Source organism: Rattus norvegicus, chromosome 2 (genome assembly GCF_036323735.1).
Source record: "Rattus norvegicus strain BN/NHsdMcwi chromosome 2, GRCr8, whole genome shotgun sequence".
Classification (NCBI taxonomy): Eukaryota; Metazoa; Chordata; class Mammalia; order Rodentia; family Muridae; genus Rattus; species Rattus norvegicus.
Window position 1 is genome coordinate 245,434,915 of NC_086020.1, and position 14,158 is coordinate 245,449,072.

Below are 14,158 nucleotides of genomic sequence, written 5' to 3' on the forward strand. Positions count from 1 at the left end.
AATTCTTTCCTAACATCTGGGTTCTGGGGATCGAACTCCGGTTCCTAGGCTTGGCAGTGCACCTTTGGGCTGAGCTGTCTCACTGGCCCTGTGAGCTGCTTGTTATGTAATACACTTCATCTAAGATACAGAAATGGGGTGTGTCAGCCAAGTGACAGGATGGGAAACCCCAGGTCTTCAGCCTTCCATGGAGAGACCAAATTACCAATGCATGGACCAATTCTGTTCTCTGAAAATACAGAACCAGTGTTCTCCATTTAAACTATATTTCCTGCCTTGATTTTGTTTATTAAAGGGCTAAAACTTTAGTATACATCCTTATATTATCTAAGTAATTGTATTTCTAATGTTAATATCAAATCATCTATGTTTATTTTTTAAATGAGGTTCCAATTATATAGATTCTGCCAGGTTTGCAGAGAAAAGTTCTAAGACCGCATTTCTAGATTTTGTTTACTGGGTTGTATGTGTGGGGATGGCAAGTACCTACTGCATGGGAAAGAACCTATGAGGACAAGAGTAGGCAGGAATCATGCAGAACTCAGGAGTTGTACCTGACTAGGTTCACATTATTAATTAATATTAATATGCAGTGTGATGTATACAGGGTGCTTCTCACACCTGAGAGATGCATGGCACAGACTGGGTGGAATTTTTCTTAAAGTTAAAATTATTTGCTCTTAGCTCTCTGCATACTGTCGTTGTCCTCTGGGTTTCTCAAATGCCACTAACTTCACAACTGCCTTAGTTTTCTGACCCGGACTGATGACAGCTCGGCAAGTATTGTGATGTCACCCCCTGCTGCCCTTGCTCTGGCTGCTGGTGGGCATGTCTGTGTCTGGAGTAGAGGCTACTACATTATCAAAGCATGTAACTGAAGAATGGCAGTATGACTGCCCACCGTGTTCTCTCTACCCTTAAGAAGCAATGAATAACTCTTCTAAATTATGCCGGAAGACTTCTTTTCCAAGAGGCAATATATTCTGCAACCTCATTGACAAGATAGTTAAGAGGCCCTCTTTGCAGTTTCTGGGTCAGTGGGGGTACCACTGCTATGAACCCAGGATTTACAGAACGCTGGCAAAAATTCTGAGGTATGTTGACTTGGATGGCTTTGACATACTCCTCACTGACTATATTGCTTTTGTGGAAAAGTCGGGACACCGTTTCGAACTCAATTTTAACCTCGAGTTTACTGAAATATGTGTGAATACCATTCTGTATTGGGTTTTTGCCAGAAAAGGTAACCCTGACTTTGTGGAACTGCTTCTCAAGAAGACGAAGGACTATGTCCAAGACAGAAGCTGCAGCCTAGCACTCATATGGAGGTAATTTCATGGTTTGTCCAGAGGGAGAAGTGTGCCTGGAGTGAGTGTGGTGCTGTCTTCTTAGATCAACTTGCATGGTGGGGATGCGTGGACCGTGAGCTGTACCTGTAGTGTGCACTGTCGTGTCATAGTGGATCTGCTGAGTAGAGCAATGTTAGCAAATGCACTAAAAATACCTTAAAAAGGAACAGATCTGTCCTTATGGTGTGCTGTGGTCACTTCTCTCGGCCTACTGAGATTGCAGTGTGGGCACAGTTCACTCAGAACCTTCCTGTCACCAAGTGGTGCTCCATCAGCACAGTTCCACAACTGAGTCCAGTGAAAACCATGTTCCTTACAAGGCCAACTCTTTACAGCCTGAACTTGCCAATCTGTCTGACAGTGTTTAGGAAATTAAAAACTCCAGCTTGACTGTCTGGTAGCTCAAGAGTTTGATCCAATGTCAATTAGTTCTCCGGTTTCAGGTCTCAAGCCTGATTAGGACAGTTGTGCATTGACTCCTTCATTCAACAAAACGTTTATGCGTCACATCCTGTGCACAGTGACAGGCCCAGATCAGAGACTAGGCAAGATGGGTTAGGCCTGGAGTAGCCATGCTTCCTGGCTGCATCACTCTAAGGCTCAGAGCATGCAGGACTGTGTTCCTGAATGATCATCCCAGCACAGGAATGGGTAGCTGGGGGTCTGAAATAGCAAATAAAACACCCATTAGGACTTGGGGTGGACTGAATATCCTTGACCCATGGGAAGTGGCACTTTTAGGAGGTGTGGCCTTGTTGGAGGAAGTGTGTCACTGTGTAGCCAAGCTTTGAGGCCTCCTAGTGCTCAAGTTCCGCCCAGTGTGGAAGGGAGCGTCCTCCTAGCTGCCTACACAAGACAGTCCCCTTCTGCTGCCTTTGGACAAGATGTAGGACTCTCAGCGCTTTCTCCATGTCTGCTTGGATGTTACGATGCTCCCTGCTGTGATAAGGGACTGAATCTCTGAAACGATAAGGCAGCCCCAGTTAAACGTTGTCCTTTATAAGAGTTGCCTTGGTCATGATGTCTCTCTACAGAAACGAAACCCTAATGAAGACATGACTTTTTGTCATTTTAAATGTTGTTTTATGTAGTTACAGCTTTGACTAACTAGCTTAAAGCCCAGGCATATCCTTGGTCAGGCCGGTGGACAAGAAAAGCATAATAAAATAGAGGCAACGGAGAATTAAACATGGGCACGGGAAAGGAAATTTAATGGAGAGTGAAAGAGGAAGTGCATTGTGACTGACACGTGCCTAAGCGTGGTGCTGGGGCGAGCCTGAGGCCTGTCATGTCCAGGCCCACACTCCCACTGGGCAAACGTGCTACATTTGAGCTGCCTTGCTCACTCCCCTCTATGTATGGGGCAGGTTTTAAGTTGATAAATTCTGATGTGGATACAGAATCATCTAAATCGTTATCTCTAGCCCCAACCTCTTCTGCTGTTGTCAGAAGTTGCCACCTGGAATAAAACAGAATACTGACTGGCAGACATTTGGGATCTATCCTTGTTCCTGTATTCCCTTGCCATCGCTTCAGCAAGTGCTTTTGACTGTCTATAAAATCAGATCCTACTTAGTTCCATGATAGCGCCTCCTGTCTAGCCCAGGTGGGGCCAATGTCATCTCTTACCAAGGCAACTCTCTTAATGTGTCAACCTTTTAAAGCTGGTATACAAAACAATGGCTTCATTGTGACTTGTCCATGAATTGGTGTGACTGTGCCTTACTCATTCCCTCCCCAGCTACCTCCCATGCCTCATCCTATCATGTTTCCTAGTAGTTCCCCTTCTGCATCCACACCACATTGTCATACATGTATCTACATACAAATTTAAGTCTAAATTGTTTATAAGATGACGCATTAATATCTTGTCTTCCTCCCATTACTATTCAAATTTTTTATTTACACATACACACACACACACACACACACACACACCGGACATGAAAGAGAACATGATATTTGACTTCCAGGTATTAGCTTATTTGACGTAACATGATCATTTCTAGGTACAGCTCATGTATTTACTTGCCAGTTATAACATCGGGCTCTAGAAATTCCCTCTGTCATCCTGATGGGTTATTATTCAGATAACCTCAATGGTTCCGATATGAACTATCAAGAACAACTAGACACCTATTAAATCCGTTTTGGACATAGCAGTTTGAGCTTCCCAGGGAATACTCATGTCGAGGTGTGCAGCACGTGGCTAGATACAGAGTGCCTGCCATCTTTGATGTCTCTGTTTCTACATCTAATCTGTTAGACATCTGTTGGTTCTGTCTACCTGTGAGCAGTGGCAGATATGGGTGCCTGCACTGCTCTCACCCCGTCCTACACTAAGCAGCACCTTTCCACATGCTGTGCAATGAACAAAGGGAAGGCCATGTTGCTCCTACAGCCCAGGCCTCATGCGTATTTGGAGCCAAGAGACTTTCTCGCACAGTGCGTGATGCTCTTCATAAGGTGGCTTGCTGTCTCCCCTGGCCCTGGCTTTACCCTTCGGTCCACACTGACTCCCTTATTCTCCCTTCCAGGCACCCACACAGTGATACAGCTGAGTAAATGGGTCTCCTAGCCTTTGCCCTGATGGAGCCTTTCAGTAACGTCCTGTCTCAGTGCTCCTGCATCTCCTGGTGTGCCTGTTCCACCTCTGCTCTACTTTATCTTGGCTGCAGATTTATCTCCTTCACTGTCTTCTCCAGACTCTGTGAGGGAGGCTTGTTTGCTGTGTCCGTCCTGACTCGTTAGTCATTGACATCACATTAAGAAAGACAGCAAGGGTTTTATTCCATTCACCAATATGGGTACCCAAAACTGCAGCTGTTGCTTAGCACACAGTCAGTACTCGTTGAAATAAATGAAGAGCGGTTGATAATCATGGTTCTGGATGAAACTGCGTGAGAATGGCTGAATCGGAATTGGCCCATACGGCATGCACACCTTGTTAGACACCGAGGGCCATGGGAAAGGACAGGAGGGATGAGGGAAGAGAAAGCTGGAGAGGAGCCTGCGAGTGCACTGACCAGAACAAACCTTGGAGACAGTGCAGTATGTTAAGCACCACACATTACACTATTGTGAAAAAATCCTTATTCAGTGTGTCAGTCAACGGAGAATGTAGAATTAGAAATATGTGTATCTAAAAAGCAAAGTCGTCCTCTGTGTGCCTCAGAAATATTATGCCTCATTTCACACGCATGTGTGGTAAGCTTTCAGACACAGAGGGCTCAGTTCATTAACCTCGCATTTAAAAACCAGCCCTGCCTCGCTCCATCCACGTAAGTGCTGCTATGATTAACTGTCAGGACAGATTAATCAGAGTTTGTTTTACAGTTCCGTACTCTTTAAACCCAAGGATTAATCACACATCATATGGATACAGATTAGATGTTTAAATCTCATTTTAAACCTATTTGAGTTTTAGCCATCTTTTCAACATTTTTTTAATATTCACTAAATATCTCCTGGAGGCAATGTAAATTTTAATACACCTGAACCTACTGGGTCTTAACAACGACCACTTGCTTTGTCCTGAGTTTCCTGAGCTCCCTTAGTTAGAAGGACAGGTCAATGCCTTCTTAAGAACTAGCGAGACAAAAGAACTGCAACGCCTCTTAGAGGTTCAAATGAGTAAAAAGTGCCAAAAATCTTTTTAGGATTGAAATCGAATTCCAACAAAAAGCATTTGATTGACCCCTACAAACTCAGTATTGTAGGCTGTCATAGATACATTTGTGAGTGAAAACCAGAGTTACTTCCCTTGAACTAGCGAGAGCTCGGCTGCCAGAGGCAGCTGCTGTCATGTCCAACAACCCAAGTTCCATCCCTGGAACCTACATGATGTAAAGAAAGAACTGACTCCTACATGCTGTCATCTTATCTACACACACACACACACACACACACACACACACACACACACACACACTCTCACGCACACACTCTTACACACGCACACACTCTCACGCACACACTCACGCACAACTCTTACACACACACACTCACACATACTCACACACTCACGCATACACATACGCACATACTCACACACACACACACTCACGCATACACACACACTCACACACACACACACACTCACGCACACACGGGCAGGGGGAATAGAAAACATTTTCCTATTGGAGCATAAATTTACAGAGCTCACCTTGTTCAACTTTTTTTAAAAAGAAAGATGAATTTATAAAAATGCTAAGTAAGTTATCAAAAATAAAATGTTGAAATCATAAGAGTTGAAGGTAGAAAGGACCAAGGACCTCAGGAGACCTCAAAGAGACCTTAGAAAACCTCAGGGTGACCTCAGGAGACCTCAGGGTGATCTCAAGGAGATCTCAGGGTGACCTCAGGGAGATCTCAGGGGACCTTGGGGAGACCAAAGCACATGCCATGAAGAGATCCCTGGACAGTCTCTCCTAAGATGTGCTGTATGTATCTCAGGATAGAATGGGAGGAGAGAACACAAACAAGACAATGAAATGCAGTGATCTTGGAATCAGAGTAGCAATGAAAGATAATCTAAAAATAGAGAAAGGAAGAAAAAGAAAAACAAAACAGCTGGAGTTCAATCTTTGATGTATATTGGAAAAACTTGTGAAAAAGTTGAGATGTCCAGGAAAATACTGATTTCAGGCAAGAAAGAGTATCAGCAGGTGAAAACACACACGCACAATCAGTAGTAGAATGAAGACAGGGCCACATCCTGTGTCTAAAATACTATATAACATTATAGTATACTATCCCTTTAGGTGAGAAGGCTCTGACATTTTAGAGCTCTGTGAAGCTTTAGAGTTAAACGAGGCTACTGGTTTTCCAACTGTACTTTTGGAGTTCTTGACTAGGGATCTGGTAAGGGAGAGGGGGTTCTAGGACCCTCAAATCCATGTTTACTAGGAACGTTTCCATCCTTAATGTCTAGGCACAAAAATACTCCAGTGCCAGCATTTGCTATACCCTGAACCCTCCAAGAGTTCCATTGGAAAACAGCTGGTAGGCCTACAACCCTTCATTCTTTGGTACTTGCCAGGAAATGACCATCCCAGGGAGAGGTAGGTGTCACCTCTCAGGGATGCACTGCCTGGAGTGAACATAGCAATGGCCATTCTGGGCTCTGTTTACAGTCTGCTGTACTTAGCAGGCTTCAAGAATTGCATCTGTCATCTATATGCCTACTCTCTAGTACACCTGGCTGAAAGGTGGCAGGCACAAACCAGGATAAAGACAAACAAGGAAGCAGAGACTTGGAGACTAGGAGACTACTACCCAAGTCACACAGCTGCTCAGGACTGAACTGCTGAGCTGCAGAGGCTCAGGTCTGCTTCATTTAGTCCACCATCATGCTGGCTCCATCTTATCAAATATGTGCAATTTTTCACATTCTGTTACCTGCATGTGTGTGGGTACACTGTGCTACAGCACAAGTGCGGCAGGCGAGGACAACTGGTGGGAGTAGTGTTCTCCTTCTACAACTCGAGTCTCCAGGCTGGGTGCCTTTACCCACTGGGCCGTTTCATTGGTCTCTATTAGCTACTCTCCTAGTGCTGAGATAAAAGCCGTAACCAAGGAAAATTATAGAAGAGTTTCTCTAGGCTTACGGTTCCAGGGGCTTAAGAGTCAAGTTCCGTGGGAGCAAGCTGCAGGCATGGCAGTGGAAGAGGAAGCTGAGAGCTCACATTTTGAGTTAAAGGAATGAAGCAGAGAGAAACTGGGAGTGGTGTGAGGCTTTCAATGCCTCTATGACGTATTCCTCCAGCAATGAAGGACAAAAATGTTCAAATGCATGACCTATGGGGGACATTTCCAAACCAACACATGTGGTCCTAAAGTTCCACTTCACTTGCTTAGCATAGCTGTTTGAAACCAACACTAATATTCTGTATGCTATTGATACAGTCTATAAACTGTATCAATATTTGATTAGACTATTCAAGAGAATTTGAGAGACAAGGTTTACTAATAAAATTCCTCTTTGCTTAATCGCAAAAGTGGTCTTGGCAAAGTTAAGGATCTGTTCTGGTCAGAGACATGATTCAGCTTTCTCTACAGCTATAGTGATTAACTCTGTAAGGAACAGAAAAGCATGCTAATTGAAACAATTTAAACTGCTCTCTGCCATTCCACTTCTGGCACAGGGAGTTAAAAATGCTGACATCTAGCCACTGTGTGATACTCCAAGATCTAGATTTAAACGTGTTAATTATTATCTTACGTTCCGGGTGTTTTCCCTGCAGATGTCTTTCTATTACATGCACGCCTGATGCTCCTGGGGGCCAGAGGAGGCCATTGGGCCCTCTGGAACTGAAGTATAGACAGTTGTAGCTGCCATGTGTGTGCTGGGAAACAGATCCAGCTTCTCAAAGGACAGCAAGTCCTCTTAACTGCCGTGTCAGTTCTCCGGCTCCACCCTCTTTTAAAAACTGTCTCACAATGCTGCCCCAAGCTAGCTAGAAATTCTAAAACTTTTTAAAAAGTGTGTGCTTGGTGTGTATGCTTGGGTTGTGTGTGTGTGTGTGTGTAGACCAGTAGGCAAACGTGAATGTCAATTTCTTTGAGCCATGCATGTTAACTCACTAAACCCAGAGCTCATCAAGCAGGTCAGCTAGTTGGCCAGGGGCTGAGCCCCAGCAACCCTCCTATCTCCTGATCTCCTCTTCAGGAACGAGATTACAAGCACAAGCTGCAAGACCTCTGCTTTTTTTGTGTGTTTTATCATCGGTTCTAATGCTTGCACAGCAAGCACTCCATTGTCTGAACTACTTCTCCAGGGTTAAACTTTAGTCTTGAAGGAGGAAAATCAAAACTGAGGAACCTCAGATAGGTCTCACCATAACTAGAATGTCTGATGTTCTTAAAAAAATAGGACTAGAGTGTTTCTACTTGTTTGTCATCTAATCTCCACTCTCAATTCAACTTCATGTCTAATATATGATCGAAAACAAAAGCAAAAAGATATCAAAGTGATCGATATTTCTATTAACAAAGTAAACTGCACTGGAGAGACTGCTCTGCCTGCCCCTTCAAAGGACGCAAGGCCACCCACGTCAGGCAGCTCATAGCTGCCTGTTATTCCAGCTCCAGAGGACCTGACAGCCTCCCCTGCCCTCCTCAGGCACCCCTGCACGGCATACATTCACATAGGTATAGACACACAAGTAAAGTAAGCAGGTATGAAAACTGTTTCTTTCATTTTCTATTTGCAGAGCTTGGAAAGGTTTATGCCCCCACCAGTGTGGGAGACACGCTGGTAACACGCAGCTACTATGACGAAGTGCTTTGCGCACGCTGCAAACCTGTGCTTGTTTTCACAGACGTGAAGGGAGGCTTCAGCATTTGGTGGGGGTTTTCTTTCCTCCTTCAGTTTTGTCTACAGTTACAATGCCAAATTCTTCTTAAGACGTTACATGGGAACATTAGTTACATGGGAACATTAGTTACATGGTGCTCACAAGTGAGAGGTCAATCAGATACCTTGCCATTGCTGCTAAGACAAGCATTCACGAGCCTGTTTCCTCTGCTTTTGGCTTGCAGAACCTTCACACCCGTGTACTGCCCCAGTCCCCTGAGTGGCATCACACCTCTACTCTATGTGGCTCAGACAAGACAGTCAAATATCTTAAAAATTCTCCTGCAGTATGGAATCCTAGAAAGAGAAAAAAACCCTATCAACATTGTCCTGACAATACTACTTTACCCCTCGAGAGTGAGAATAATGGTTGATCACGAGTTGATTGACATTCAAGAAGATGCCAAGACGTGTTTAACGTTATGTTCCAGAGTGCTTTCTGTAATCTCAGTCAGGGAGATAGAGGTAAGCACAACACTGCCCTTTCCAGGGGGTGGGGAGTGGGGTGAGGGAGGCGATAATCAGAGAAGCAGAGCAACACTTTTGGGGGTTAAGCGGAGCTGTGTTCCATGGGGGAAAAGCAGCATTGCTCTTTGGGGTGCAATCTACCATCAGTGGGTGTTGTGAAGGCAACTGTGCATATGTTCAGTAATTAAAAATGAGGCAAAATTTGAACTAGTTAAAATTAGTCCTTCAAACGTTGGGTTTTATTACCACGAACTTCAAAACGGCAAAGATCAATGTCCTATAGACATTTTAGTGTTATGCAAATTGTTATATTTCAGTAACACTCTATATTAAGATTTCTATATTATAAGAAAATAAGTTAGATTTTAACAGCTCTTAACAGTAGAATATTTTAAAACGACAGCTCCATTTCTCCCCACAAATACAACCATATACCAAGAAATAGATTTTTCCATTCAAGATCCCAATGCAATTTAAGCATTATAGAAATATAAAGACATAAAATATTTATTCAACTGAAAATATCTCTCAGAAATACAGGTATCATTCCTTAATAACATTTTGGGACTACACCAAGTTAGAGAAGAAAATCAGCCATAAATTGGGAATGTTCATTCTTCGAAATGAAAATGACAGTATCAAACTGTATCTTGCCCATTAGCAGCAAGAAGTTAATCTGTATATAGAGGTTAGTCCTATCAATTTAACCAGCTAGCTTAACAAGGAACCAACAGTTCTTCTAGTCTTTAAAAGTGTAAGATTAGAAATAGACTTATAAGAGATATAAAATGCTGATTTTTAAATGCCTTGATAAATACTAATGTGTGGTCAGCTGTAAGGCAAACAAATTGTTCTGGTTATAATTGGCAACCTATTTTTGAAAGAGAACATACTTATTTTTATTTCTTTAATTTTTTATTGGTTTATTTATTTACATTTCGAATGTTATCCCCCTTCCTGGTTTGCCCCCTACCCCCTGCCTCTATGAGGGTGTTCCTCTACCCACCCACCCACCCACCCCCACCTCCCTTCCCTGGCATTCCCCTACACTGGGGCATCCAGCCTCAACAGGATCAAAGGGGTCCCCTCCCACTGATGCCAGACAAGGCCACCCTCTGCTACATATGTGACTGGAGCCATGGGTCCCTCCATGTGTGCTCTTTGGGTGGGGGTTCAGTCCCTGGAGCTCTGGGAGCTCTGGTTGGTTGATATTGTTGTTCTTCCTGTGGGGTTGCACACCCCTTCAGCTCCTTCCGTCCCTCCCCTAACTCTCCCACTGGGGTCCGTGTGCTCAGTCTCCGCACAGCCTGCTGGGGAGCTGTTTCTGGTGCCCTCACTTGTCTTTACACCTTTGCTTCACAGTGACTGGCGGGTCTGCGTGTTTACTGCAGAATACATGAATCATAACAAAAACACTAGGATAGAATTGATCAAAGTCACTGAGAAGCAGAGTCTATAGCCAGGCTCCAAACAACCGCAGTGAGGATGTCCAGTGGAGAAGCACAGTGTGGAAGGGGGTCAGGTTCACCTGCCTGGGGAGCTGGCTCCTCTGCACCTCCATCCCCTCTCCTCATATCTGAGGCGCTTGGATGTCTACACCACACCTTCTTAAGCACAGACACTATATCTACTTTGCATACCTGATAACTATCCGAAGTACATGCCATAGTTGAATATGCATCAGCAATTCTTTAATCACTGGATAAACAGTGAATATATGGACGTCTACCGTAAGTGTCAAGCGGCCTGGACAGTGAAGGTTGGTTTTGTTTTTAGCTTTTTTACTATTTTATGTGTGGTACAGTTGGAGGTCAGAGGGCAGTTCTGTAGAGTTGGTTCTCTCTTTCCACTGCTATATAGGTCCCTAGGAAAATCTCTCTTAATGCAGCAGTATCTTTTCCTTAGCATTTAATCTCCAAAACAGAATCTTTAAACAGATGTCTTCCTAAAACTTAAAAACAAAACAAAACCAACCCCTCCTGTTTTTTGGGCGTGTCTCCACTGAGGCTCTGGCATTTTACGTGGTTGGGGTCCAACTGGGTAACATGTATGATTTACATCATCTGTTTCCAACTCGAAACCAATAGAGTCCATTTTAGCTTTCCAGATGACTCCTGCATGTGGCGGTGGCGGTAGTGCCTCTAGAAAGGATGACAAGGCAGAAGATGATCCATCTGAACTGAAGAGCTTACCTGTCCACAGTTTAAATTTTGTTTAGTGCCTTTCCACAGATCACTAGGAAAATAAAATCGGAATAAAATGCCTGTAAAGTAAGAAGGGCTTAGATAAAGGTTCTAAGGGTTATACAAACTCAGAATCTCCTTTCTGAATTTGAATAAAATATAAAACAAAAGTGCTGAATCCTTCAGACCATTTTAATCATTACAGATAGCATTTTCGTTTTTTTTCCCCAGACACAGCTGAACTTAGGAAGACGCCCAATTATTCAAAATTGGTTGGACTACATCCCTCCAACAAGATACAAAGATCCATGTGAACTCGTCCACCTCTGCAGAATAACCATTAGAACCCAACTGCTGGCCAACAATATGCTCCCAAATGGAATATTTTCGCTTCTAATTCCTACTCGTCTACAAAACTTCCTGAATTTAGAAAGCTAACATGCATCATTATGCTGTTCCTTAGGATAATAGCACTGTACAATTTAGAAGTTAATAAATTGTTAACTTCACACAACTCTGCTGTGCTTCCGAGAAGATGTGTTGTGGGGATAGAGATGCCCCAGCGGTTAAGAGCATTAGTGGCTCTCACAGCAGACCTTGGGTCAGTTCTCAGCACCCACAGGATGGCTAGCAGTCACCCACACCTTCAGTTCCAGGGGCTCTGATGCCTGCTTCTGACCTCTGTGAGCATCAGGCATGCACATGATACCCACAGAAGACAGATCTTCATATGCCCTACGTAGAGCACTTTAGTTACCACACAACTTTACCCGTTACCTCCCATGCAGTGTGGAATACATTCTGTGCAGTAGATAAAAGGAGGTCTATTGGGTATAATAACACAATATTCAGGAAGTGCTAGGCACTCTGGAGGAAAGCCTCATAAGGAGCTGAGACCACAGCAAAGCAGTCTTTACGGCCAAGAGAACTCTGCTCATCTCAACTGCAGAAGCTAGACACGTTTGTAAGTTTGCTGGAACTCAGAAGCTGCACATCACAGTCACTTCGACCCTTGGCTCTAGGCCTGAGATAAGCCCTCTGCCTTCCACTCCCCTATGCTTTTTATCTAATGCTGCACACTACCTTGCAATAGATTTAATCTGTGGGACAAAGGTGTAACAAGCAACACGACTGCTGAGGTGGAATAAAGGAAGTGTATTAGCTGCTCTCTGTTAATGGGATAAGGAGGCACCATGACCAAAGCACTTACGGAAAGGTTTGGCTCACAGTTCAGAGAGGCTACATGTCCACCATGGGATGGGGTAGGGGTAGAGGGAGGCATGGTTCAAGAGGTAGGAAGCTGACAGATCACATTCAACTGACACAGGAAGCAGAGAGAGTAAGCAGAAAGTAAGGCAAGGCTTAAATTCTTGAAGTCCACCCCCAGTGCCATACTCCCTCTAGCAAGGCTCCTCATCCTCAAAGTTTTACAACCTTCCTGAACAGTGCCACCAACTAGGGACCAAGTGCTATAGAGGATCATTCTCAATCCAAACACCACAGGAGGCCTGCTAAGACTCTGTGGGCGGACACAATGAAACACCACAGGAGGCCTAAGACACTGTGGGCGGTCACAGTGAAACACCACAGGAGGCCTGCTGAGACACTGTGGGTGGACACAATGAAACACCACAGGAGGCCTGCTGAGACACTGTGGGTGGACACAGTGAAACACCACAGGAGGACTGCTGAGACACTGTGGGTGGTCACAGTGAAACACCACAGGAGGCCTGCTGAGACACTGTGGGCGGTCACAGTGAAACACCACAGGAGGCCTGCTGAGACACTGTGGGCGGACACAGTGAAACACCACAGGAGGCCTGCTGAGACACTGTGGGCGGTCACAGTGAAACACCACAGGAGGCCTGCTGAGACACTGTGGGCGGTCACAGTGAAACACCACAGGAGGCCTGCTGAGACACTGTGGGCGGTCACAGTGAAACACCACAGGAGGACTGCTGAGACACTGTGGGTGGTCACAGTGAAAGGCTGGGTTGTGGGCTCCTTATAAAGACAACTAGCAAAGACAGCAGTAGCTCTTAGAGCAAGGCAAGCTGCTTCCCAGTGCTCACCTCAGTCGTGGCAGCCTGATGTCTTCAGCTCACTTGCTGTGCAGCATGCTGCTGCACACAAAACAGCTTAAGAGAAAGTAACTTTAAGAAATAAACTTTTTTTCCTTTGAGACTGGATTTCTCTGTGTAACCTTGGCCTTAGAACTTGCTCTGTAGACCAAGCTGGCCTCAAACTCACAGATATCTGCCTGTCTCTGCCTCCCAAGTGGTGGGATTAAATGTGTGCACCCTACCACCACCCCGGTTAATAAGCCTGGTTTTAATTTAACATCTAAAACAAAAAGAGTTTTCAGTGATGAACTCTTAGAAGTCAGTCTATTGGCATTGAACACTGGGTTAAAGGAAGGGTGATGTGTCAGGAATGATCTTGATACATCTCTATTTGCCCCTGAGTGTTGGACTGCTCAACTCCTGTCCTCATGCTGTTCTGACTCTCTGCCTCCTCCCAATCTGCCAATACCTGTGCCTCTTCTGTGCCTTCTTACAAAGCTGCCATAAACCTGAATTATCTGGCTCTAAGGATAAAACATAAAATAATCCATTGGAGATGTTAATTAAGATGCAATGAATGGAGCCAAGCATGGTGGAACTTATTTTTAATCCCAGCACTTGGGAGGCAGAGACAAGCAGAGATGTGGCCAGCCTGGTCTACAGAATGAGTGAGCTCTAGGACAGCCAGAGCTCCAGTTATAGCCTGTCTCAAAAAGAAGGAAAAAAGAAGCGATTAAA

At 44.5% G+C, this 14,158-nt stretch overlaps 2 protein-coding genes across 5 annotated transcripts in view; one reads left to right on the forward strand and one right to left on the reverse strand.

The window, feature by feature from the left end:
- Positions 1 to 803: 803 nt before the first annotated feature.
- On the forward strand, positions 804 to 11,871 carry Asb17 (ankyrin repeat and SOCS box-containing 17). Of its 4 annotated transcripts, none has more exons than XM_039103147.2 (3): positions 804 to 1,094; positions 8,892 to 9,171; positions 11,589 to 11,871. In XM_039103147.2, exons 1-3 carry the CDS (start codon positions 928 to 930, stop codon positions 11,793 to 11,795), a joined length of 654 nt encoding a protein of 217 aa, XP_038959075.1. In that variant the 5' UTR covers positions 804 to 927; the 3' UTR covers positions 11,796 to 11,871. The 4 variants fall into 4 exon arrangements, with proteins under 4 accessions (XP_038959075.1, XP_038959074.1, XP_038959073.1 ...); XM_039103146.2 differs by lacking the exon at positions 11,589 to 11,871 and adding an exon at positions 11,262 to 11,530 and having other exon boundaries at positions 806 to 1,328; XM_039103145.2 differs by lacking the exon at positions 11,589 to 11,871 and adding an exon at positions 11,274 to 11,530 and having other exon boundaries at positions 806 to 1,328.
- The window catches only part of Msh4 (mutS homolog 4), a 59,376-nt gene continuing 55,421 nt past the window's right edge, over positions 10,204 to 14,158 (reverse strand). Inside the window, exon 21 of the mRNA XM_039102112.2 lies at positions 10,204 to 11,315. The gene's annotated coding sequence lies outside the window, so the exon portion shown is untranslated. The remainder of the gene's footprint in view (positions 11,316 to 14,158) is intronic.

Coding starts and splice junctions, on each gene's coding strand:
- Asb17 (NM_001109676.2), top strand. CDS start 928: ATGAATAACTCTTCTAAATTATGCCGGAAGACTTCTTTTCCAAGAGGC. Junction 1,329..8,891: donor AGCCTAGCACTCATATGGAG/GTAATTTCATGG, acceptor TTTGGCTTGCAG/AACCTTCACACCCGTGTACT. Junction 9,172..11,588: donor TCTCAGTCAGGGAGATAGAG/GTAAGCACAACA, acceptor TTTTTTCCCCAG/ACACAGCTGAACTTAGGAAG.